We start from the raw sequence: 24126 nt of genomic DNA, 5'->3' as shown, positions 1-24126 counted from the left end.
TAATATGTTCCAGGCACTGTACTAAGCACTGGGATGGATCCAAGCAAATCGGGTTGGACAAAGTCCCTTGCCCCACATGGAGTTCACCACTTCAGTTCCCATTTTACAGATGAGGCAACTGAGGCACAGAGAAGTTAGTGACTTGCCCAAGGTCCACAATGGCGGAGCCAGGATTAGAACCCATGACCCTCTTCCACCACCCAGGCCCGTGTTGTATCCACTAAGCCATGCTGCTTTTTTTTTTTAGTGGCATTTATTAAGTGCTTACTATGTGCAAGGCACTGTTCTAAGTGCTGGGGAGGTTACAAGGTGATCAGGTTGTCCCACGGGGACTCACAGTCTTCATCCCCCTTTTACAGATGAGGGAACTGAGGCCCAGGGAAGTTAAGTGACTTGCCCAAAGTCACACAGCTGACAAGTGGCGGAGCCAGGATTCGAACCTATGACCTCTGACTCCAAAGCCTGAGCTCTTTCCATTGAGCCAAGCTGCTTCCCCACACATTTGCTCCCGGTGAAGTAAAAGTTACCTGAGTGTCTATGATTGAATTTCTATTCATTAATGCTACCATAGCAATCGTCTATATCTGACTGAAGACACTCTTCTCAGAAATTTTAATTGGGTTGAGGTCTGCGGCCTGGGTCAGGAACTAATGCCCCCTTTATTATAATGTCCCTTTGGGCAAGTCGATTCTGGTTTGCAGAGGCCCTGAGTTCTAATCCCGGTTCGCCCGCTTGCCTCAGGTGTGACCTCGGGAAATTATCTTCACTTCAGTGGACTTCAGTTTCCTCCTCTGTAAAAAGGGGATTTGATACCTATTCTTCCTCCTATTTAGATTGTGAGGCCCATGTGGGACAGGGACTGTGTCTGAACTGATTTATTTAGTCAACCCCAGTACATAGTATCATCATCATCAATCATCAGAGCACTGTACTAAGCGCTTGGGAAGTACAAGTTGGCAACATAAAGAGACAGTCCCTACCCAACAGTGGGCTCACAGTCTAAAAGGGGGAGCTTGGTGCATAGTATGTGACTTGGCTAGGGTCACACAGCTGGTCAGTGGCAGAGCTGGGTTGATGCAGCATGGCTTGGTGGAAAAAGCTTGGGCTTGGGAGTCAGAGGTCATGAATTCAAATCCCGCTCCACTGCTTGTCAGCTGTGTGCCTTTGGGAAAGCCACTTATCTTCTCAGTGCCTCAGTTACCTCATCTGAAATGCGGATTAAGACTGTGAGCCCCTCGTGGGACAACCTGATCACCTTGTATCTTCCCCAGTGCTTCAAACAGTGCTTTGCTCGTAGTAAGTGCTTAACAAATGCCATCATTATTATTACTATTTCAGGTTGTGGGCTCCCACAGGGCCAGCAACCTCAGAGGAGTTCTGAAAATAAACTTTCCTGCTGCTTAGCTGGGACTCTTTGGATGACTAAAATGTAGAGTTTGTGTTCTGTCAGGTTCTCTACTCATATTCTGCATGCTGTATTTGCTCAATAAATATTTTTGTTTGCTGGCTGTATTGATTGATGACAGTAGCCATCTTCAAAGAATAACTCCTCATTAATGCTTGGCACTTGTCTAAACATCATTTAAGTTATTTATTCTTAATAATAATAATTGTGGTATTTGTTAAGCGCTTACTATGTACCAGGAACTGGGGTGAGTACAAGCAAATTGGGTTGGACACAGTCCCTGTCCCTCCATGGGGCTCACAGTTTTAATCTCCATTTGGCAGATGAGGGAACTGAGGCCCAGAGAAGTGAAGTGATCTGACCAAGGCCGCACAGCAGGCAAGTGGCGGAGCCAGGATCAGATCACTATCCCCTAGGTGCTTCTAACCCGGTCTTTCCTCACCTGTTTTTTGTACCTTTTGTCTAGTCTCTCCTCATTTCACCTGAAGAATAATCCATTCCCTCCTCCTTTCTGAACAGTTCACAGGCTATTATTTTCAGAACACTGAATCAACGAACTAGATGTACAACGGTTAATGGATTCCGACGGTGAGAGAGGAGAGGGATCCAAAAATCCTCTCATCTCCCATCAACCGCCAGGTAGCTTATCCTAACCCCTCATCCGAGTCGGCAACAGTTTCGCCGGAGAAGAGGTGCCGGTCAAATAATTTGTTTACGACGCAACCGAGTTGGTCGTGTGCTCTCCTGACATCCCTCAGATGAAACATTTCCCCTCCTCCTGATGTAGTTTTGAAACTTAAAAACAAAAAATACCCCAAAAAACTCAAAGCTAGGGATGTCATTAGTTCCCATCTAGAGGACCGGTTTGCATTTTCTCAGCCCGATCCGCCGAAGCGCGTTTCTGCATCGCTGCCCTTTCTGCTCCGGTTTTAATTATAACCCGCATGACTCTTCTGGTTAGACAAAGAAAATAACCCTCCCGAAAAGGCACAGAAGGCCGGCTTCCAGGCCAGGGAAACTCGCCCCAGAGGCAGATCGCTCAATGCGGTACCCAGAGGTCCAGGTCGGACCGTTATTCGGCATCTCGCCCTGCGACGCGCGACCTCCCCGTTGAGTAACGTGGGAGGGAAAAGTGATCCTGTGCCTTTAATTTTCTTTTCTGAAAGAGGGCAGGCTGCAGAGCCATGACAAGCTGCCTTGTCCCTGCCTTTAATGTGCAATCTGCTTTCTCCAGTGGAGGGCACTCAGTGTATCCCAAACTACAGGAGAAGCAGCCACCGACTCCGGAGCATCATCCATCTCCGGAAAGCCTCCCGAATTAGACGGGAGCTGCCTCTCCTCCCGGCTCCAAAAACACTTCCAACCTGACCGGCTAAATGGATCGACCTCTCCTGCGTAGCTTTTAAAATCGGGGTCGCCTTCAATCCGGGAGCCCCTCAGCCCCCGCTTCTAGAATGGAAGTGGTCCCAGACAAGAACCGCTATATCCGGGAATGGCCAAAGCCGGCACAATAAGGAATGCCAGGTATTCGGGAAGATTTTTTCAGAGAAGTTGGTTACCTTCGGGATATGCTAGAGCTCTGAAGTACGGATGGCCAATTATCACTAATGGCTTTTTTGGCGAATCGCACCGTGGCCCTCAGAGTCTAGAGTCAAGCACCCCTTCCCCCCTGCCTGCTTCCTCCCACCCCCACCCCAATTTTTTTATTTTTTATTTTTTTATTTTTGTCCCCCCCTCCTCATTCCCTCTGGGGAACTTTGTGTGTGTCCTGGCACGCATGCTGGAGCACTGTGGCGTGAGTGACAGCGGTTCTGTGTCATGAAGGTTGTGGCGGTTTAAAGACAGGAGAGACCAAACACGTCGAGACCCGAGAAAGGCAGGGACACATTTTTGGCGGACAAAGGATGGGTAAGTGAACTTTTGTTTGGTTTCTTTCTTAGCCAAGCCACAGCTCTGGGGGCTAGGGGGAGGTTTTCATTACTCCCACACAGAATCAGCCGGTCAAAAGAGGGGATCAGTTGGCTGCAGTGGTCCCTGAGTTGAGCAGGTGACTCACTGGAGTAACTATTATATTTTCATATTTGTTAATGTTTCCCCCCTCCTGGGAAAATACCAGAAATGGTCTGAGCAGGAGGATCTGGAGAGATGTTTTGTGTGTGTGTGTGTGTGTGTGTGTGTGTGTGTGTGTGAGAGAGAGAGAGAGAGAGAGAGAGACAGAGAGACAGAGAGAGACAGAGAGAGAGAGAGAGAGAGAGAGAGAGAGAGAGAGGGAGAGAGAAAGATCTCCCTTCTGGGCATACCCAGATGGGGATCTAAAGAGATCTTTATAGTCAACAACTCACCCCAGATTATGATTAACCATGTCTGTAGTTTGATGAAATTAGTGGTGGGAAGGAGCCAAGGGTTTACTACAGAGGAACATACCCAAGACTGATTCCCTTTTTGGAATGAAATTCCCAATAATAGCTCCCCACATCTCCAGCAGTCATTCACAAGCCTTATATTCTTACAAGTCCGACAGGCTGATTTTTTCTTCTCCCTCCCGGTAGAACTAGGACGTATTTCCCCAAGGCCTTCGCTCTCCCTGGAGGAACTAGCACCAGATCAAGGTTGAAATTCAGAATCTCCCCATTCAAGCGAAAGGCAGGGTCAATGATTCAGGCAAGGTCTAGATTGAGGATCTAGGCTGACCACCCTGTAGAGATAAAGCCTGCAGCTCAAGACTGTCTGGTTTTTGTTTTTTTCTTTTGTCTGAGGAATAATAAAACTGTGAAAGATGAGGAGAGGGCAGCCTCAAAAATCTGTCACCCCGGGGCTGGGGGTTTGTTGTGAGCAAGATGGGAACGGTACAGGTTTCAGGGTCTTAAAATGACTAAAGATTGGAGGGAAACCCTCATCAGAAGGGATTGAGAGGGTAGGATGGGAGTGGGAGAGGGAGGGGGAGGGGGAAGAGCCCGGACTTCTATTCCTTTCCTCAGCTGGCTCCAGACTTTGGAAAATGCGACTGGATTCAATAACATGGCATTTACCATAAAGAAAGACCTCTTCTTCCCTGTGGCAATTACTCCAGTGAAAATGGGCAGCCTAACTTTGCAGCGTCCCCCCCGAAGCTCGCAAGCAACCCCCATACCGGGGATGTTTCACCCAGCCTCAGTGAATGTTCCAGATGTAGAAATCCTATTAGCAGGCTGAAATTGCTTCCCCGGTTTAGTTAGTCTCTGGGCAGGGGTGGGCCCTCCTTTCCTATGTGCCATTTTTCCAAGCGTATATTTAAATCTCTGCTATTATGCACAAATGCAGATTGTAGGTCAGGCTAAACTTTCTGGGGTGCCGATCCCTCTCGGTAGCTCCGACGTCCATCTAGGGCTCCTCTTCCTCATTTAGGGAGCACTTACAAGGAACGGGTGTCACGTTAAGTCACGTTTTCCGGACAATCAGCAGCTATGTTTTGCTCCCCTATAGGATGCTGGGCATTAAAGGGTGACTTGAAAGATCCGTTTGTTGCGAAGAGCCCTCCGTTCAGCAGTCGGGACGTTCCCTTGCGGTCTCGGGCTGCTGGACCTGTTTACTGATGGAACTCAGATGCGGGGGGTGGGGGGGCCTGAAGGCTGCATAGACGCTCCCTGCCCCTCACCCCCGCAAAACACACGCACACATAGAAAGGGGGGAAGAAACAAACTCAAAAGTCAAAATGCCCCACCGGGAAAAACTGCCGGGAGAGGTCAAAGGGGTTGTCTTTAAATCGGTTTGACCAAGAAAGCCTCAAAAGAAGTCTGTTTGTCGCTTGGGAGCCGGGGCCTAGCAGGGAGAACATGGGGCCTGGGAGTCCTATGGCCTGGATTCTGATCCTGGCACATAGTAAAGTGCCCCAGTGCTTACTACAGTGCCCGGCCCACAGTAAGTGCCTCACAAATACTATTGTTATTATTATTATTCTGATTATCGGCCCAGCTCCGCCACCCACCCCTTGATCGACCTCAAACGAGCTCTTCCCTTCCTCTGTGCCTCAGTGATCTCATCTGTAAAATGGGGATTCCCCACCCCCCACCCCTCGCTTAGTCCGCGAGCTTCCCAAGGGACAGGGGCCGTGTCCGACCATCACGATAATAATAACGATGTTGGTATTTGTCAAGACCTTACTATGTGCCAAGCATCGTTCTAAGCGCTGGGGTAGATACAAGGTCATCGGGTTGTCCCGCGTGGGGCTCACAGTCTTCATCCCCATCTTCCAGATGAGGCAACTGAGGCCCAGAGCAGTGAAGTGGCTTGCCCAAAGTCATGGATCTGGGATGAGAACCCCCAACCTGTGACTCCCAAACCAGGGCTCTTTCCCCTGAACCACACATCGTGGGCTGGGAATGGGTCCGTTAAGCGTTCAGTTGGGCCTCCCAAGAGGACGGCCCAGAGCTCCACCCGCAGAAGCGTTCAGTAGAGAGGAGCCACCGGGCGGGCGTCGCGCGTCTCCCCAGGCCTGGAGCGAGTGGGAAACCAACGGCGCCGTCCCTCCGCTCACCACCGTGGCTGAACAATGGCTGTCTGTCTCTCTCCGCCCGTTGTAGGTTTCCATTCAATTAAGCAGCTGCAAGGCATGAGCGTGCTGTCCGTTCTCCTCCTCACAGCCCAGTCCGCCATGTTGGCCGGGGCCCAGCGAGCCTGCCCGAAGAACTGCAGGTGCGATGGGAAGATCGTGTACTGCGAGTCCCACGCCTTCGCCGACATCCCCCAGAACGTGTCGGGCGGGTCGCAGGGCCTCTCCCTGCGGTTCAACAGCCTGCAGAAGCTGCGGCCGCGCCAGTTCGCCGGCCTGAACCAGCTGGTCTGGCTCTACCTGGACCACAACTACATCGGCTCCGTGGACGAGGAGGCCTTCCAGGGGATCCGGCGGCTGAAGGAGCTCATCCTCAGCTCCAACAAGATCACCCACCTGCCCAACCGCACCTTCCACCCCGTGCCTAACCTACGCAACCTCGACCTGTCCTACAACAAGCTGCAGGCCCTGCAGCCCGACCAGTTCAAGGGCCTGCGCAAGCTGATCATCCTGCACCTGCGGTCCAACTCGCTGAAGACGGTGCCCATCCGCGTCTTCCAAGACTGCCGCAACCTCGACTTCCTGGATCTGGGCTACAACCGGCTGAGGAGCCTGGCCCGCAACGCCTTCGCGGGCCTCCTGAAGCTCAAGGAGCTGCACCTGGAGCACAACCAGTTCTCCAAAGTCAACTTCGCCCACTTCCCGCGCCTCTTCAACCTCCGCTCCATCTACCTGCAGTGGAACCGCATCCGTTCCATCAGCCAGGGCCTCACGTGGACCTGGACTTCTTTGCACAACCTCGACCTGGCGGGCAACGACATCCAAGGCATCGAGCCGGGCACCTTCCGGAGCCTGCCCAACCTGCAGAAGCTCAACCTGGACTCCAACAAGCTGACCAACGTCTCCCAGGAGACGGTGGACGCCTGGATCTCTCTGGTGTCCATCACCCTGTCGGGGAACATGTGGGAGTGTGGTCAGAGCATCTGCCCACTCTTTTCCTGGCTGAAGAGCTTCAAGGGGAACAAGGAGAGTACCATGATCTGCGCCGGCCCCAAGCAGATCCAGGGCGAGAGGGTCAGCGACGCCGTGGAGACGTACAACATCTGCGCCCGGGGCCGGGTGCCGGTCACCGAGCGGCCGCCCCCGGCGGTCCGGACCCCCCGGGGCCCGCCCCCACCCCCAGAGCCCCGGCCCACAGGCCCCGGGTCGGAGGGCCCCGCCACCACCTCCGGCCCCACCCCGGCCTTCCCCACACCGGGCCTGGAGCAAGAATACGAGCACGTGTCCTTCCACAAGATCATCGCCGGCAGCGTGGCCCTCTTCCTGTCCGTGGCCATGATCCTCCTCGTCATCTACGTCTCCTGGAAGCGCTACCCGGCCAGCATGAAGCAGCAGCTCCAACAGCACTCGCTCATGAAGAGGAGGCGGAAAAAGGCGCGGGAGTCCGAGCGGCAGATGAACTCCCCCTTGCAGGAGTACTATGTGGACTACAAACCGACAAACTCTGAGACCGTGGACGTATCGGTCAATGGATCTGGGCCCTGCACATACACCATTTCTGGCTCCAGAGAATGTGAGGTATGAACCCCGAACCTAAAAGCGTTTCAGCTGCTGGGAAGGAGAGGTAAATGTCGGAAGCTCTTGAGGCGGCTCTGATCGCTTGGGAGGATTCGTGAGCCTGGGGCCGGCGGGTGGCACTCGGGGTGAATGCCGGTTTCATTCGATTCGTGACCCCCTTCCCCTTTCCTCCGCTTCTGCCCCACCAACCAGGGAGGGTCTGGCGTTACTTTGTCCAAACTGCTCAGACTAGAGTGGGAGTCCCTCAAGGAGGAGGAGGAGGAGGAGGACCTGTCGGGTGTCAGAACCTCCTTGTTAGAGCATCTCTTTATGTAGCTGTGGTTTGGAGGTGGGAGGGGGGTGGGCATGGACTCGGAAAAGGATTTGCCCAGAGGCTCGTGACGTGCCGTTCGCTTTGACGCCTTTTTATGTGGATTGATGAGCGGGGTGCGTATCGGAGGGCAAACACGGAATCCCGGTTTCCGGATTGGAAGAGGATGTATAAACCAAAGAGAAATGGACAAAGGGTCAATCTTGGCCGTCAACTTTCCTAGTTTACCTAGAAAGTGCAGGTCATCCGTGGAGGAGCTGGGAGGCTTGGCTTCTGCGGTCTGCGGCACGAACCTCTACGTCAAAGCAGATGATGTCAAAAGTTCTACTTGGGCTAGCGCTCGGTGAACCCGGGGATGTGAAGCAGATGGCTTCAACCTTAACAGTCAGGTCATGGGCGTGTTTCCCAGGGGGTCTTCGGTTTTAAGCCCGAGCTCTTTTCAGGATTAGAAGGCGAGGTGGAACGCAGCCTACATGCCAAAGGTGTGTTCCCTATCTTACCCAGATCAGCCATAGGTGAACTGTAGCACATGTTTGTCATTGGCGTTGACATCCCGAGAGGAAATCCTGGGGACCCTGGAGCTGGTGTTCAGCTAAATGGGATGGAAATATGGATTTAATTCCAGTTATTTGTCCTCAGTGTACCATTACTCTCATCTGAAATTCAGAAGCAATATTTTAAAAGGCATAGCCAATCTGGGAATGGATTTCCACTTCCAGGGGAATCAATAGATCAGATCTCCTCCAACGTTTCTGTGGGTTTAGATTTTAAGATAGCTCATGTGTACATAATGATGGGGAAAAGGAGACTGCTCAAAATTAATCTCGAAGTGGCCCTGGTTTTGCCAGGCTGCAGGGATCTTGAGGTGGAATTAAAGACCAAGAGGAAACTGGGTTATCGGAGCCTTACCCCAGAGAGCACACACGGGTAGAGGCTTTGCAAGTGTGTGATTTTAGCCGCTAGTTGACATTGGACTCGTTTTTAAAAAGATGACTGAACCGAGGCTTTAAAACCCTCTGCCCTTTTCAATATTTGTTGCAAAGAGCCAGCAAATATCCTATGACTCAAAGAGCAATGCCCAGAGGCGATGATAACTCCGATAATTTCAAGCAAATGATTGTCCAGGGAGGGAAGCACCAAGAAATTCCTGTGGGGAAGTCTCCTTAACAGGAGTAGTAGATGATTTCCCGTAGTTTTCCTTCACAGGGGGAGAAGAGTAAATGGCCACACCGTCTGTTACGTTACCGCGGGAGCTAGATGTGGATGGCACTGCCTGTGGAGAGTCCTTGATTAGTTGACTGGCAGACAGGGAGGGGAATGCTAGAGGGGTTACAGAGCATTTTACACACAGACATCCGGGCAGCGACTCCTTTATCAGTCTTTACGTGTGCCTTGTACGTTTTTGATCACTTGCGCTTAGTACGATGCTTTGCATGCAGTAAGCGCTCAATAAATGCGACTGAATGAATCACTTCATCACGGAGCAAGAGAGGAGAACAGAGAAGGGGAGGGAGCTCAGAGTGGAAGGGGCGGTGAAGTGAATCAGCTTTTTCTGCGTTGGAGAGTGAGCGATGGTTTATTTCAAATGGAATGAGGAAAAATACAAATCTGGAGGAATCCACAACTTGATCTGAGAGGGAATACTATCTAGGGAAGGTTGGATCCGGTGTCGGAGGCCTGGATTGCTAGCCGGACTGTTTCAATCCATTGGGTCCGATGCTACGGTCTTTTCCCAGAAATGTAACTGCAGCCAAACCTACAAAATGAAACTCTCCGGAATCGAGTCATTTAGAGAAAGGACAGGATTTTTATTCAGCCCCAACTCCTTGATTTAATGTTCGGTTTTCCTGCTCTATGGTTGATTCCTATAAGGAATTTGAAACTGCATGTTGACGTTCCCCTAAGAAAGACGTGGAGGCTCTGACGAGTTTGAGCACAGAGGCCTGGAATGATATCGATGAGGCATCCTGAATTACAATATGCAATTTTGATATCAACACTTGTCATTTCCATAGTAACCAGGTTCTACCTGCAAAAACAGCTTTGCACCATATGATACATTGAAATTGGCAAAATCTATCGTGGTATCTTAAGCAATAAAAGGTTACATAACTAGGAAAGAGAATCAATCAATGATTGGTATTTAGTGAGCGCTCACTGTGTGCAGAGCATTGTATTAAGCACTTGGGACTCTCCCAAGAGCATAATACAGTGTGATCTGCACACAGTAAGGGCTCAGTAAATCGGAAGATTAACTGATTGATAGGGAGAGTACAGTAACAGAGTTGGCAGACACCTTCCCTGCCCACGGGAAGCTTACAGTCTAGAGGGGAGAATACATTTTCCTTAAAAATTAAATAAGTAAGACTGACTTGAAAATATGATTTATCCCCCATAACTAATCCTCACCAAGCCGTTTGACTAGTTAATTCACTGTGGCCCTGTCTTAACGTTCAGAGAGAACAGAGATTTTTAAAGGTAAAAGAAGGTCGCTTTCTAACTTTGAAGTGCTGCTCCTTCAAAAAAAGAAAAAAAGTCTAGTTTCTTTTCATCCTCTTACAATTTGATTAATCTCTAGTGAAATTTGAGAGCATTTTCTTGAGAAGATTTTTTTTTTAATGAAACTGGAAACAATGACCGATCTGATAGCTCTTGTTTTCGAAAGGACTTTGTTTTCAAAGAGACGATATTGAATAAAGTTTAATTGTGAAGATCCTTAGGATTACTGCTCTTCCTCAATGGAGCAGAAACACGGGTTTTAACAAGACTTTCGAAATTCAGCAGAGAATCAAAACGGGTACTTGAACCAGTGGTGGACGCTTTTCAAAATGAGACGATATTTAAGACAAAAGCAGTTCAGGAGGAAAGAGCTGTTCCACAATAACTTACACGTTGGAATGTCGTCTTTGAAATTCTACATGTGGGTGAAGAATTTGACTAATAGGGCTACTGTTGTAGAGTTGGCCTTTTTTCTATTTTAAGTAGCTCATTTAAGTGCTCACTTGAGGTCGTAAAACCTTTTTCAGACATTGAGACCATGGAACGGATTTAAGAGTGGTGCTGTTCATGAAAAATAGGGAGGGCCCAAAACCTAAATGGGCATCAACAGCAAGTTTTTGTGATGGGCATTGCAGAAACCAAGTGTTTTGCTGTGTACGCTGCTCAGTGTTTATGAAAACACATTAAGCATACCTTCAGTAGCTTCTTAGATAGTGCAAATCTGATATCTTTTTGGGGTAGAATATGGAGGCTTAACTGATTTTTAACCTCAATTTCTGCACTTAAACATTTTTTCTTACGGCTGTCTGACTAAATCTAGATTGTGTTCCAGGCCAGATTCATTTATTCATTCAATTGCATTTATTGAGCGCTTACGGTGTGCAGAACACTGTGCTAAGCACTTGGGTAGTACAAGTTGGCAACATATAGAAGCGGTCCCTACCCAACAATGGGCTCACAATCTAGAAGGGGGAAACAGACAGAGATTTCCGTATACTTCGGCTCGGATTGGTTTGCCTCCCATGCCCTTGATCCTTTCCCTTTTCTTTTCCTTTCTCCACACTTAAGTACCCCACGGTTATCTCCTTTCCTTTTGATATTCCTCAGCTCATCCCCCTTGTGTCTTGAGGCTGAGCCAACAGAAGCAGCCCGCAGGGGCTAAGAAACAGAAGGAAGAAGAAACTTTGGAAATCTTGTTCCCTGTTCCATCCCTCCTCCTGCCCTCATAAAAACATCTCCATCTGGGAGGAATCCAGCTCTAGCCCCATCACTGCTACCACTGCCATAATAATAATAATAATAATAATAATAATAATGGCATTTATTAAGCACTTACTATGTGCAAAGCACCGTTCTAAGCGCTGAGGAGGTTACAAGGTGATCAGGTAGTCCCTCGGGGGGCTCACGGTCTAAATCCCCATTTTACAGATGAGGTAACTGAGGCACAGAGAAGTGAAGTGACTTGCCCAAAGTCACACAGCTGACAATTGGCCGAGCTGGGGTTTGAACCCATGACCTCTGACTCCAAAGCCCGGGCTCTTTCCACTGAGCCACACTGCCATCACTCTCCACCTTTTATCTAAAGGGTAAAGCCCCTCCCCACAATCTCTAACACACTCACACACCCCTGCGAGTAGCTTCCAGGCCACAAAATTATGAAAAAGAAGCAGTGTTGCCTAGTGTGGAGAGGATAAGCCTGGGAATTAGAAGACCTTGTTTCTAATTCTAGCTTTGCCAGTTGCTTGCTGTGTGACCTTGCACAAGTCATATAACTTCTCTGTGCCTCAGTTTCCTCAACTGTAAGATGGGGATTCAATCCTAATAATAATAATAATAATTATGGCTTTTATTAAGCATTTACTATGTACAAAGCACTGTTCTAAGCAATGAGGAGGTTACAAGGTGATCAGATTGTCCCATGGGGGGCTTCCAGTCTTCATCCCCATTTTACAGATGAGGGAACTGAGGCCCAGAGAAGTTAAGTGACTTGCCCAAAGTCACACAGCTTTTTTTTTATAATGGCATTTATTAAGTGCTTGCTATGTGCAAAGCACTGTTCTACAGCTGACAATTGGCGGAGTCAGGATTTGAACCCATGACCTCTGACTCCAAAGCCCGGCCTCTTTCCATTGAGCCACGCTGCTTCCTAGCCACTCCTATTTAGACTGTGAGCCCCTTGTGGGGCAGGGGCTGTGTCTAACCTGATAAATATGTATCTAACCCAGTGCTTAGAACAGTGCTTGACACATAGTACTTAACAAATGCCATAAAAGATTGAAAATCGGTTATATTTATGTTTGGAATTTTAAAAAAAATGTATATCCCATTTCATCTCAAATTATTAAGAACAATAAGTAAACCAGAGTATGCTTTCCTTCAGCCCCCAACAAATCCCTATACCCCATGGCCCTCTCTCACCCTCTTAACTGTAAGCTCGTTGTGGGCAGGGAATGTGTCTGTTATACTGTTATATTGTGTTCATTAAATCATACTTATCAAGCATTACTGTGTGCTAGGTGCTTGGGAGAGTTGAATGTAATAATAAACAGACACATTCCCTGCCCACAACGAGCTTACAATCTACAAGGAGAGACAGACATTGATGTAAATAAATGAATACTGATTGTAATTGTAATTGTACTCTCCCAAAAACTTAGTAATAATAATAATAATAGCATTTGTTAAGCACTTACTGTATGCAAAGCACTGTTGTAAGCGCTGGGGAGGTTGTAAGGTGATCAGGTTGTCCCATGGGAGGCTCACAGTATTAATCCCCATTTTACATATGAGGTAACTGAGTCTTGGAGAAGTTAAGTGGCTTGCCCAAAGTCACACAGCTGACAAGCGGTGGAGCAGGGATTTGAACCCATGACCTCTGACTCCCAAGCCCGTGCTTTTTCCACTGAGCCACACTGCTTCATGTGCTCTTTAAGCACTCAATAAATACAACTGAGTGATTGACTGATGAGGACTGTGACCCCCATGTCATACAGGAACAGTGCCCATTCTGATCTTGTATCTTGATCCTATTCCAGTGCTTAGATCAGTCCTGGGCACATGGTATGCAAGTAGAAAGTGCCACAGAATAAAAAAAATTCTGCTCATTTCTTGCAGAATTCTTCGCCACATAATACCTCCAACCCTGGCGTCAAAATTGTCGGATAAAGCTTCCCCTGTATTAAGATAATCGAGGTATCCAGAATTCTCCTAGCCAGTTATTGTGACCTAGTTGTTTTAGGGATAGTAGCTCTAAGAACCATGCTAAACTTGCACTTCACAGTTGTATTACTATTCTTCTAGACTGTGAGCCCACTGTTGGGTAGGGACTGTCTCTATTTGTTGCCAACTTGTACTTCCTAAGCACTTAGTACAGTGCTCTGCACACAGTAAGGGCTCAATAAATACAATTGATTGATTGATTGATTGATTAGTATCTTTGCCTACAAGCATTTTCAGATGTTTCTAAAGGAACGGGATGGCAGAGTGTTTCAAGGATGGTAATCCGGGGGAAAGAATGGGTTGGTGGGGGGGGGTTGTAAATGAGGCCGATGAAGGAAGGAGCAGGCCTTGGCCTAGAGGTCAGAGGTGAGATCTCAACTTTTCCCCTCAAATGTCTCTAGGTTGGGCTGAGCTCCACCTCTGGCCCCATTTCACCCTCATCCTTAGTCCCGAGGGAGGGACAACTCAAAAAAAAAAGAAATGGAAGTGGAGATAAGGAGGCCGAGAGTCAGTGAGCTCCACACCACTTGACCATTCTGCTGGTTTCGTCCATTAGTCATTCATTCATTCAATCACGTTTCTGGAGCGCTTACTGTGTGCAGAATATCGAACTCAGACCTTGGGAGAGGACACTAGAACAAGAAACAGACACATTCCCTGCCCACAACGAGCTTCCAGTCTAGAGCGGGAGCCAGACATGACTAGAAATAAAGAAATTAGAGCTATGGACATAAGTGCTGCGGGGTTGGGAGGGGGATGAATAAAGGGTGATGCAGAAAGGAGTGGGAGAAGATGAAAGGAGGCCTGGAGAAAGAAAGATACCAGGAATTACATTCAGAAGCAGCCAGGCCTAGAGGGGAAAGCACGGGCCCAAGAATCAGAGGACCTGGGTTCTAATCTCAACTCCGTCAATTGTTTGCTGGGGAACTTGGGCAATTCACTGCCCTTCCCTGTGCCTCAGTTTCCACAACTGCGAAATGGGGATTCATTACCTATTCTCCCTCCTACTTACACCACGAGCCTCACGTGGGACAGGGACTCTGTCCAACCTGATTAACTTGCAATTACCATTGCGTTTAGTACAGTGCTTGACACACAGTAAGTGCTTATCAAATATAATCTTGTCATGCTGTCAAGTTGTCTCCGACCCATAGCGACATCATGGACACATCTCTCAGCGTGGCTCGGTGGAAAGAGCATGGGCTTTGGTGTCAGAGGACCAGGGTGACCTTGGGCAAATCACTTCTCTTCTCTGTGCCTCAGTTACATCATCTGTAAAATGGGGATGAAGACTCGGAGCCTCATGTGGGACAGGGACCTTGTACAACCTGATTATGTTGTATCTAGAGAAGCAGCATGGCTCAATGGAAAGAGCACGAGCTTGAGAGTCAGAGGACATGAGTTCAAATCCCAGCTCTGCCAATTGTCAGTTGTGTGACTTTGGGCAAGTCACTTCACTTCTCCAGGCCTCAGTTACCTCATCTGTAAAATGGGGGTTAAGACCGTGAGCCCCATGTGGGACAACCTGATCACCTTTTAACCTCCCCAGTGCTTAGAACAGTGCTTTGCTTATAGTAAGTGCTTAATAAATGCCATTATTATTATTATTATTATCTCTCCTGTAGCATCCCACCTCCATCTGCAATCGTTCTGGTAGCGGATCCGCAGAGTTTCCTTGGTAAAAATACAAAAGCGGTTTACCACTGCCGCCTCCTCATCAGTCAACTTGAGTTTCCGCTCTCGACTCTCTCCCGTGCCGCTGCTTCATTCATTCATTCAATCGTATTTATTGAGCGCTTACTGTGTGCAGAGCACTGTACTAAGCGCTTGGGAAGTACAGGTTGGCCCCAGCATGGGGGAGTTTTGACTTGTAGCAGATAGCCTGCCACTCGCCAGCCAAAGTTAGGAATGGAAAGGCTGTGCCTCTGGCCGACTCTCCCTCCCATCGTCGAAACTGGTGGAATGCTGGAGTAGAGAATCAAATATAATAATCAAAGTGATAATAATGATAATAATTTGACTCTTCCCTTTGGCTCCTGAGAGCACAAACCCATTCCTTGCAGAGATTGAGTACAGTGCTCTGCACATAGTAAGCGCTCAATAAATACGATTGATGATTCAGAAGAGGAGAAGGTCATAGCCGAGAGCCAGATTGGCCTTAGAACAGTGCTCAGCTCTTAGAACAGTGCTTGGCACATAGTAAGCATTTAACAAATACCATCATTATTATTTCCCCGTTTCTTGGGATTATTTTTTCCTCGGAATGAATGGGCTCTACCTGTGTTAATCTCCCAGTCTATGCTTCAGTGGGAAGTGCAGGGAAAGAGAGAGGGAGAATCAGTGAGGGCTCCTTGTGTCTGCCATCTTTCTGGCCTTACCCACAAGAGAAGCGGCGTGGCTCAGTGGGAAGAGCACGGGCTTTGGAGTCAGAGGTCATGGGTTCGAGTCCCGGCTCCGCCACATGTCTGCTGTGTGACCTTGGGCAAGTCACTTCACTTCTCTGAGCCTCAGTGACCTCATCTGTAAAATGGGGATGATGACTGTGAGCCCCATGTGGGACAACCTGATCACCTTGTATCCCCCCAGCGCTTAGAAAAGTGCTTTGCACATGGTAAGCGCTCAATAAATACGATTGAATGAATGAATGAAAGTAAGAAGAATGTGAAGCAGCGTGGCTCAGGGGAATGAGCACGGGCTTTGGAGTCAGAGGTCATGGGTTCAAATCCCCATTCTGCCAATTGTCAGCTATGTGACTTTGGGCATGTCACTTAACTTCTCTGGGCCTCAGTTATCTCATCTGTAAAATGGAGATTAAGACTGTGAGCCCCCCCGTGGGACAACCTGATCACCTTGTAACCTCCCCAGCGCTTAGAACAGTGCTTTGCACATAGTAAGTGCTTAATAAATGCCATCATTATTATTATTATTATTAAGTGGGGCTCTCTACCAGTGACACACAGTGTCACCTAGTGATTAGAGCCTGGGCCTGGGAGCCGTAAGGGCCTGGGTTCTAATCCATGCTCCACCATGATGTGTGCTGGATGACCTTAGGCAAGTCACTTCACTTCTCTGTGCTTCATTTACCTCATCTGGAAAATGTGAGCCCCATGAGGGAGAGGGACTGTGTGACTAGTGTGTATCTACCCCAGCCCATTGTATGCCTTTCACATAGTAAGCACTTAATGAATAAATGCTATATTACTTTTGCTGACTTGGATTTCTTCAGCTCTAAACTAAAACTTGAGTCCTTTTAGATTATAAATTCCTTGTGGGCAAGGAATGTGTCTACCAACTCTGTACTCTCCCAAGTGCTTAGTATCAATCACTTGCATTTATTGAGAGCTTACTATATGCAGAGCACTGTACTAAGCACTTGGGAGAATACAGCAGAATTTGCAGACGTGTTCAGTGCTCCACACACAGTCAATGCTCAATGAATATGACTGATTGATTGATTGATTCAGCTCCTAAATAGAGAAAATGAAAGAAGAAGGAGGGAAACTATTATTTCAACCTCCGTGGAATAAGAAGACAGCATCTCTTCCAGAGAGTGTTGAGTGATGGAATTCTTTGGGCTGGTTTGTATATCTTCTAGACTGTGAGCCCATTGTTGGGTAGGGACTGTCTCTATATGTTGCCAACTTGTACTTCCCAAGCACTTAGTAATAATAATAATAATAATAATAATAATAATAATAATAATAATAGCATTTATTAAGTGCTTACTATGTGCAAAGCAATGTTCTAAGTGCTGGGAAGGTTACACAGTGATCAGGTTGTCCCATGAGGGGCTCACAGTGTTAATCCCCATTTTACAGATGAGGTAACTGAGGCATGGAGAAGTTAAGTGATTTGCCCAAAGTCACACACCTGACAAGTGGCAGAGCCGGGATTTGAACCCATGACCTCTGACTCCTAAGCCCGGGCTCTTTCCACTGAGCCACACAGTGCTCTGCACACAGTAAGTGCTCAATAAATGCGGTTGAATGAATGAATGTCTTTGGAGCATAGGGCCATTTTCCATCTATTCTACCGCTAAGTTGATAGAAACCACCTGAGGTTCCTTAAATCAGTTTCTTGTCTCCGATCATTCAGGGATTGTCACTGCCTGAGTTTCAAGCAGAGATTAGAATGGATTTGCTCCACTCTGCTTGGGACCCCGCGACACTCATTCATTCATTCATTCATTTAATCGTATTTATTGAGCGCTTACTGTGTGCAGAGCACTGGACTAAGCACTTGGGAAGTACAAGTTGGCAACATATAGAGACGGTCCCTACCCAACAGTGGGCTCACAGTCTAGAAGAGACAATAGGACAATAGGGGTCGTGCAAAAATCAAAGTCCTCGTCCTTTCAAATCGGGATCCCATTATTCACGGCTGAGTCATTTTGAGCGATCTCAATATTCATAAAGACAGATTAAGTCCAAAGAGCAGGATTACAGAGGGATTTTCTCTGTAAAATCCTTGTCAGGCCTTTCAAAATTAAAGTTCAGTTTGGAGGAAAAAGCCAACGACCGGCCAGTGGGATGAAAACATGTTGGGAGTCTGAATCCCTCCTGCTGTATTTGAAAGGATGGTGATCAATAGTTTAAAATTTTTAATTACAAAGGAATCCAACTGTGAAGTGAGATGGCTCTTTCTCTTAAATGAAGGTTCAGGCGGTTAGGTCCATCAGCATGTATCCTAGACTGTGAGCCCACTGTTGGGTAGGGACCGTCTTTATGTGTTGTCAACTTGTACTTCCCAAGCGCTTAGTACAGTGCTCTGCACACAGTAAGCACTCAATAAATACGATTGATTGAAGGAATGAATGAATGAATGAATGAATGAATGAATGAATGTATTCTTATAGAGCAAAAAGCTTGTCAACAGGATCATTGAATAGGCACCTTGCAGTCGATGAATCAATCAATCAATGGTATTTATTGAGTATTTATTGTGTGCAGAGCACTGAGCTAAGGACTTGTGAAAGTACAGAGCAATAGTTGGTAGACACATTCCTTGCCCACAAGGAGCTGACAGTCTAGTGTAGGGGAGACAGAAAGTCAAACATATTACAGTCTGGAGAAATCGTAGAAGATAAAAACATGGTCTTGGAAGCCGCATAGCGAAGTGGAAAGTGCACAGGCCTGGAAAACAGAGGACCTGGGTTCTAATAATAATAATAATGATGATGGCATTTATTAAGCCCTTACTATGTGCAAAGCACTGTTCTAAGCTCTGGGGAGGTTACAAGGTGATCAGATTGTCCCACAGGGGGCTCACAGTCTTAATCTCCATTTTACAGATGAGGGAACTGAGGCCCAGAGAAGTTAAGTGACTTGCCCAAAGTCACAGCTGAGAATTGGCAGAGCCAGAATTTGAACCCATTACCTCTGACTCCAAAGCCCGTGCTCTTCCCACTGAGCCATACTGCTTCTAATTCCAGCTCCATCACATACCTGCTATGTGACTTCGGACAAGTCACTTCATTTCTCTGTGCCTCAGTCCCTCAACTGTAAAATGGAGATTCAACACCCCTGCTCCCTCCTAAGTAGAAGGTGAGTCCTGTATGGGACCTGATTATCTTGCATCTACCTCATTGCTTACAACAGTGTGTGACACATAGTGAGCACTGAGCAAATACCACAGATTAATATTATTATTATCATTATTATTAGTGCTGTGGGGTTAGGGTGAACATTGGTGCTCTGACACTCAAGGTTTAAGAACTTTAAGTATGACGAATGCATCCACCGTCTTTCCAACGTAGTATGGAGGGTTTTGCTAAATCTTTGCAGGAAGATTAAATGAATTTTGTGTTTAGTACAAGCGCTTAGTATGGTGCTCTGCACACAGTAAGCACTCAATAAACACGATTGAATGAATGAATGAATTTTGTGTCCACCTACCTGTTCATTGCACTGACTGCCCCAGTGAAAACACAACAGACAGGAACCTATGGACAACTTTTCTGCTAATGTTTTTGTATTGTCTTCTCCCAAGTATTTAGTATAATGCTCTGCACACAGTGAGCACTCAATAAATAACACTGATTGACTGAACGGATGCTGGTCTGTCATTCACAAAGGAAGACCTCATCACTCAGGGATTTGCTATTGATCCCCACTTCAAGAACCCGCGTGGCTTAGGGGAAATAATAATAATAATGACATTTATTAAGCACTTACTATGTGCAAAGCACTGTTCTAAGCGCTGAAAGAGCCCGGGCTTGGGAATCAGAGGTTGTGGAATCTAATCCCGGCTCTGCCACTTGTCAGATGTGTGATTTTGGGCAAGAACTTTAATTTATCTGTGCCTCAGGTACTTCATCTGTAAAATGGGGATTAAGCCTGTGAGCCCCACGTGGAACAACCTGATTACCCTTGAGCCTCAGTTTCCTCATCTGTAAAATGGGGATTAAGACTGTGAAGCCCCATGTGGGACAACCTGATCAGCTTTTATTCCCTCAGCACTTAGAACAGTGTTTGGCACTTAACAAATGCCATCATTATTATTATTATTACCCCAGTACTTAGAACAGTGTAGGGCACATAGTAAGTGCTGAGCAAATACCATAATTATTGTACTTCCCTATAGTCCTGGCCTTTGGAAAATAGGTTTTAATCTGGGACTAAGAACTACGAATGTATTTTAGCAATTGAATAATTTAAGTAATCGATCATCAAGTGTTTCACAGAGGAAATAAGACGTTTCTCCTTTGCAGTGATATCTGTGTTATCTTCAAATTTTAAAAGCCAAAAGTCAATTACTTCAGTGGTATGCATAAAACCGTTAAAGTGTGACTATTATAAAGAATCTGAATCTTTATAAATACACTCTTTGGTAAAACTGTGTTCGTTTGGATTCTTTAATGATTGACGAAGGGGCCAGAGCAATAATTCCTTAGCCGGAGTCCCCAGAAATTATGTGAATCTTCTCTCAAAATTATAGATACTTAACCGGTCAGGTCTCTTCAAGATTCGTTATCGAGTTGGCAAATCATCAGCGTCTTGATGATCCAAAACAATCTTGGTTTCTTATTGATTTTCTCTAAGGGTAGTCCATTCATTTTATGCATTGGAGGATATGGCTAAGCTTGTCTTTCTAATTGTAAATAATTCCAGCCCGTTTACTAGACTGGAATTTGCTGAACCTTTGGGGATCATCAGAATGATGGTGAAATCCATCAAATCCACCTCTATTATGGTCTTTATGTCATGTCATAGTCCTCTGTTGGCTCAGAGGACCTCGTGGTCTTCATCTCCAGAGTTCTGCCTAAAATTAGAAAAGTCTCATTTGGGACAGAGATGACAAAATCATGCCAAACTTCCAGCACTCCAATCAATCGATCACATTTATTGAGTGCTTATTGGGTGTAAGGCAATGTCCTAAATGCTTAGGAGAATACTATATAACAGATACATTCCCTCCCCATAACAAACCTATAGAACCACAGATTCTGTAGTTATGAAACGCTTCAACTTGTATTTCAGTGCATAATCCAAGGGGTTTGGCCTTTCTTCCTACAGCTCTTGATCTTGTTCAACCGATTCTATCGACAGGATGTTGATGGGTTTGCAGTGAGAAGCATTCACACTGTCGATTGCCTATTTAATCACAATAGTTTGAGGTCAAATGAGCCAAACCCAACCTGTAGACTTGAAGTCAGAGAGCAGGTGCATTTTCAGTGAATTAATGGTCGCTTCGGATGGCCCCAGTTCTTCTGGAACCAGTGTGGGAGGGGTGTGTCTCAGTGAACAAAAGGTAGAATTTTCATGATGGAGGAAAATCTGGGCACATACATGGCCAGAGCAGCATGGCCTAGTGGGAAGAACACAGGCTTGGGAGTCAGAGGACTTTCATTCATTCATTCACTTAATCGTATTTATTAAGCGCTTACTGTGTGCAGAGCACTGTACTAAGCGCTTGGGAAGTACAAGTCGGCAACATATAGAGACGGTCCCTACCCAACAACGGGCTCACAGTCCAGAAGGGGGAGACAGACAACAAAACAAAACATATTAACAAAATAAAATAAATAGAATGAATATGTACAAATAAAATAAAGAAATAAATAAATAGAGTAATAGTTCTAATACCGGCTCTGCCACTTGTCTGCTGTGTGATTTTGGGCAGGTCGCTTCACTTCTCTGCTCCTCGGTGACCTCATCTGTAAAAGAGGGATAAAAAGTGTAAGCACCATGTGGGAAAGGGACTGTCTCCAACCTCATTATCTTATATCTACCCCAGCACTTAGAACAGTGCTTGGCACATAGTAAGTGCTAAACAAAAGCCGTACTTATTATTATTATTATTATTATTATTATTATTATTATTATTATTATTATTATTATTATCATGGGCTCGATCTGTTTTCTCTGCCTTTTTCAACACGTTGTAGGCAGATAGACGTAAGTTGTTGGAAGAATGCTCCCTAATAATAGTAATAATAATAATAATTGTATTTGTTAAGCGCTTACTATGTGCAATGTACTGTTTTAGGTGCTGGGGTAGATACAAGGTTATCAGGTAATAATAATAATGGTGAGTGCTTACTATGAATCACGCACTGTTCTAAGCATCGGGGTAGATACAAGTTAATCAGGTCAGACACAGTCCCTATTCCACTTGGGGCTCACAGTCTCAATCCCCATTTTACAGATGAGGGAACTGAGGCACGGAGTAGTGAAGTGACTCACCCAAGGTCACACACAGATAAGTGGCAGAGCTGGCATGAGAATCCAAGTCCTTCTGACTCCCAAGCCCATGCTCTATCCACTCAGCCACCCTCACTGTGTTTTATTTTAAAACCTGAGGGAAAGCAGACATGATAGAAGTTCAATCAGTTAACAGTGGAATCTATTGAGTGCTTATACTGTGTGGAGCACTGTACTAAACACCATACAATAAAGTTGGCAGATACTTTCACTGTCCACAAAGAGCTTGAGGTCTAGAAGACCTAACAGTAGGTATCTTTTTAGAATTTACTGCTGTAGTTTCCTCACTTTGGCTAGATGATGGAACAAACCCTAAAACTAATTGTCCTACGGTGGAAGGGGAAGAGGGAGGGAATTCTCCACCTGACTAAATTCAGTCCCACACCTTCAATCACCTTCAATCCATGCATGGCGAGAACATTTCTGGGAAGGCATACCAGTTGCCCTGTTTCTGAAGGATGGGTGACAAATTTAGTCTTTGGAAGAGATGGAAAAATAATTAGAAAAAGAAATGTCCAGATCTAAATTGTGCCTTAAAATCTTTAGCGTAGCATCGCCGTGGTTAAATCGAATTTGACTGTAGGAAAGGTCTTAAAATGAACATGGGGGTAAAATTTGGCTATCTTTGGAAGAGATGGAAAAATAATTAGAAAAAGAAACATCCAGATCTAAATTGTGCCTTAAAATCTTTAGCGTAACATCGCCGTGGTTAAATCTAATTTGACTGTAGGAAAGGTCTTAAAATGAACTTGGGGGTAAAATTCGGCTACCTTTTCAGAGAATCTCACTGAATGAGGCAGAGAAAGTTCATGCAGTTAAGCAAAACCACAAGAAACTAAGATGCCATTTTTCTGACACTCCTTAAGCACTTACAATGTGCCAGGCATTGTAATACTACTACTACTACTACTACTAATGGCATTTATTAAGTGCTTACTATGTGCAAAGCACTGTTCTAAGCACTGAGAAGGTTACAAGGTGATCAGGTTGTCCCACGGAGGGTTCACAGTCTTAATTCTCACTTTATAGATGAGGTAACTGAGGCACAGAGAAGTGAAGTGACTTGCCCAAAGTCACACAGCTGACAACTGGTGGAGCCAGGACTTGAACCCATGACCTCTGACTCCAAAGCCCGTGCTCTTTCCACTGAGCCACGCTGCTTCTCATTGTACTGAGTCTAGAATAGATGAAAGATATTCAGGTTGGACACAGTCCCTGTCCCCCTCAGAGACTCACCATCCAAATCATAGGGAAATGGATTCAATCCCCATTTTACATTCAATTCCCCAGAAAAGTGAAGTGATTTGCCCAATGTTCCACTGTAGACAAGTAGCAGAGCCAGGATTAGAGTTCAGGTCCTCTGACTCCCGGGCCCGAGTAATTTCCAGTGGGCCATGTGGCTTCCACACTGCATCTATGTCCCTAACCTGATAAAGATAATAATAATAATGATAATAATGGCAATAATAACAACAACGTTAGCAATTGTGCCGAGCAGTCGGAAGCTTTAGGTTAGAGACAAGATAATCACGTCAGAATTCCTGCCCTGTCAATCACGGAACTCACAGCCAAAATAGGAAAGAGAGCAGATATTGAATCCCCATTATACAGATGGGGAACCTGAGGCGCAGAGAAATGAAATGACTTGGCCAAGTTCTCACATCGGACAGGTGGGGAAGCTAGGATTTTAGAATCCATCAGCCCCAATCGCCTGCCATGTGACCTTGGGTTAGAACCCAGATCCTCGGATCCTAGATCTGGTCTCTTTCTCCTAGGACATGCAGCTTCTGTGTAACAATGGACATTTTGCCTTTTCTGGGACATAATTCTTTCCTTTACAAGGCTGTGGCAATTCCTCTCTAATCACCTCTGGGACGTAGGGAGG

At 46.3% G+C, this 24126-nt stretch overlaps 1 protein-coding gene across 3 annotated transcripts in view; it reads left to right on the top strand.

The window, feature by feature from the left end:
• The first annotated feature begins 2679 nt into the window (after positions 1–2679).
• The window catches only part of LRRTM4 (leucine rich repeat transmembrane neuronal 4), a 797911-nt gene continuing 776464 nt past the window's right edge, over positions 2680–24126 (top strand). The window contains exons 1-2 of one of the 3 annotated variants that reach the window (XM_038747446.1): positions 2680–2929; positions 5965–7511. In XM_038747446.1, the coding sequence (XP_038603374.1) occupies positions 2923–2929; positions 5965–7511 (1554 nt within the window). In that variant the 5' untranslated portion in view covers positions 2680–2922. Of the gene's footprint in view, positions 3314–5964; positions 7558–24126 lie in introns of all 3 variants that reach the window. The other 2 variants (XM_038747447.1, XM_038747448.1) reach the window with 2 other exon arrangements.

Source organism: Tachyglossus aculeatus, chromosome 5, assembly GCF_015852505.1.
Source record: "Tachyglossus aculeatus isolate mTacAcu1 chromosome 5, mTacAcu1.pri, whole genome shotgun sequence".
In the NCBI taxonomy this organism is placed as follows: domain Eukaryota; kingdom Metazoa; phylum Chordata; class Mammalia; order Monotremata; family Tachyglossidae; genus Tachyglossus; species Tachyglossus aculeatus.
The sequence above is the reverse complement of the archived record's forward strand: the minus strand, read 5'-3'. Positions and strand labels throughout refer to the sequence as shown.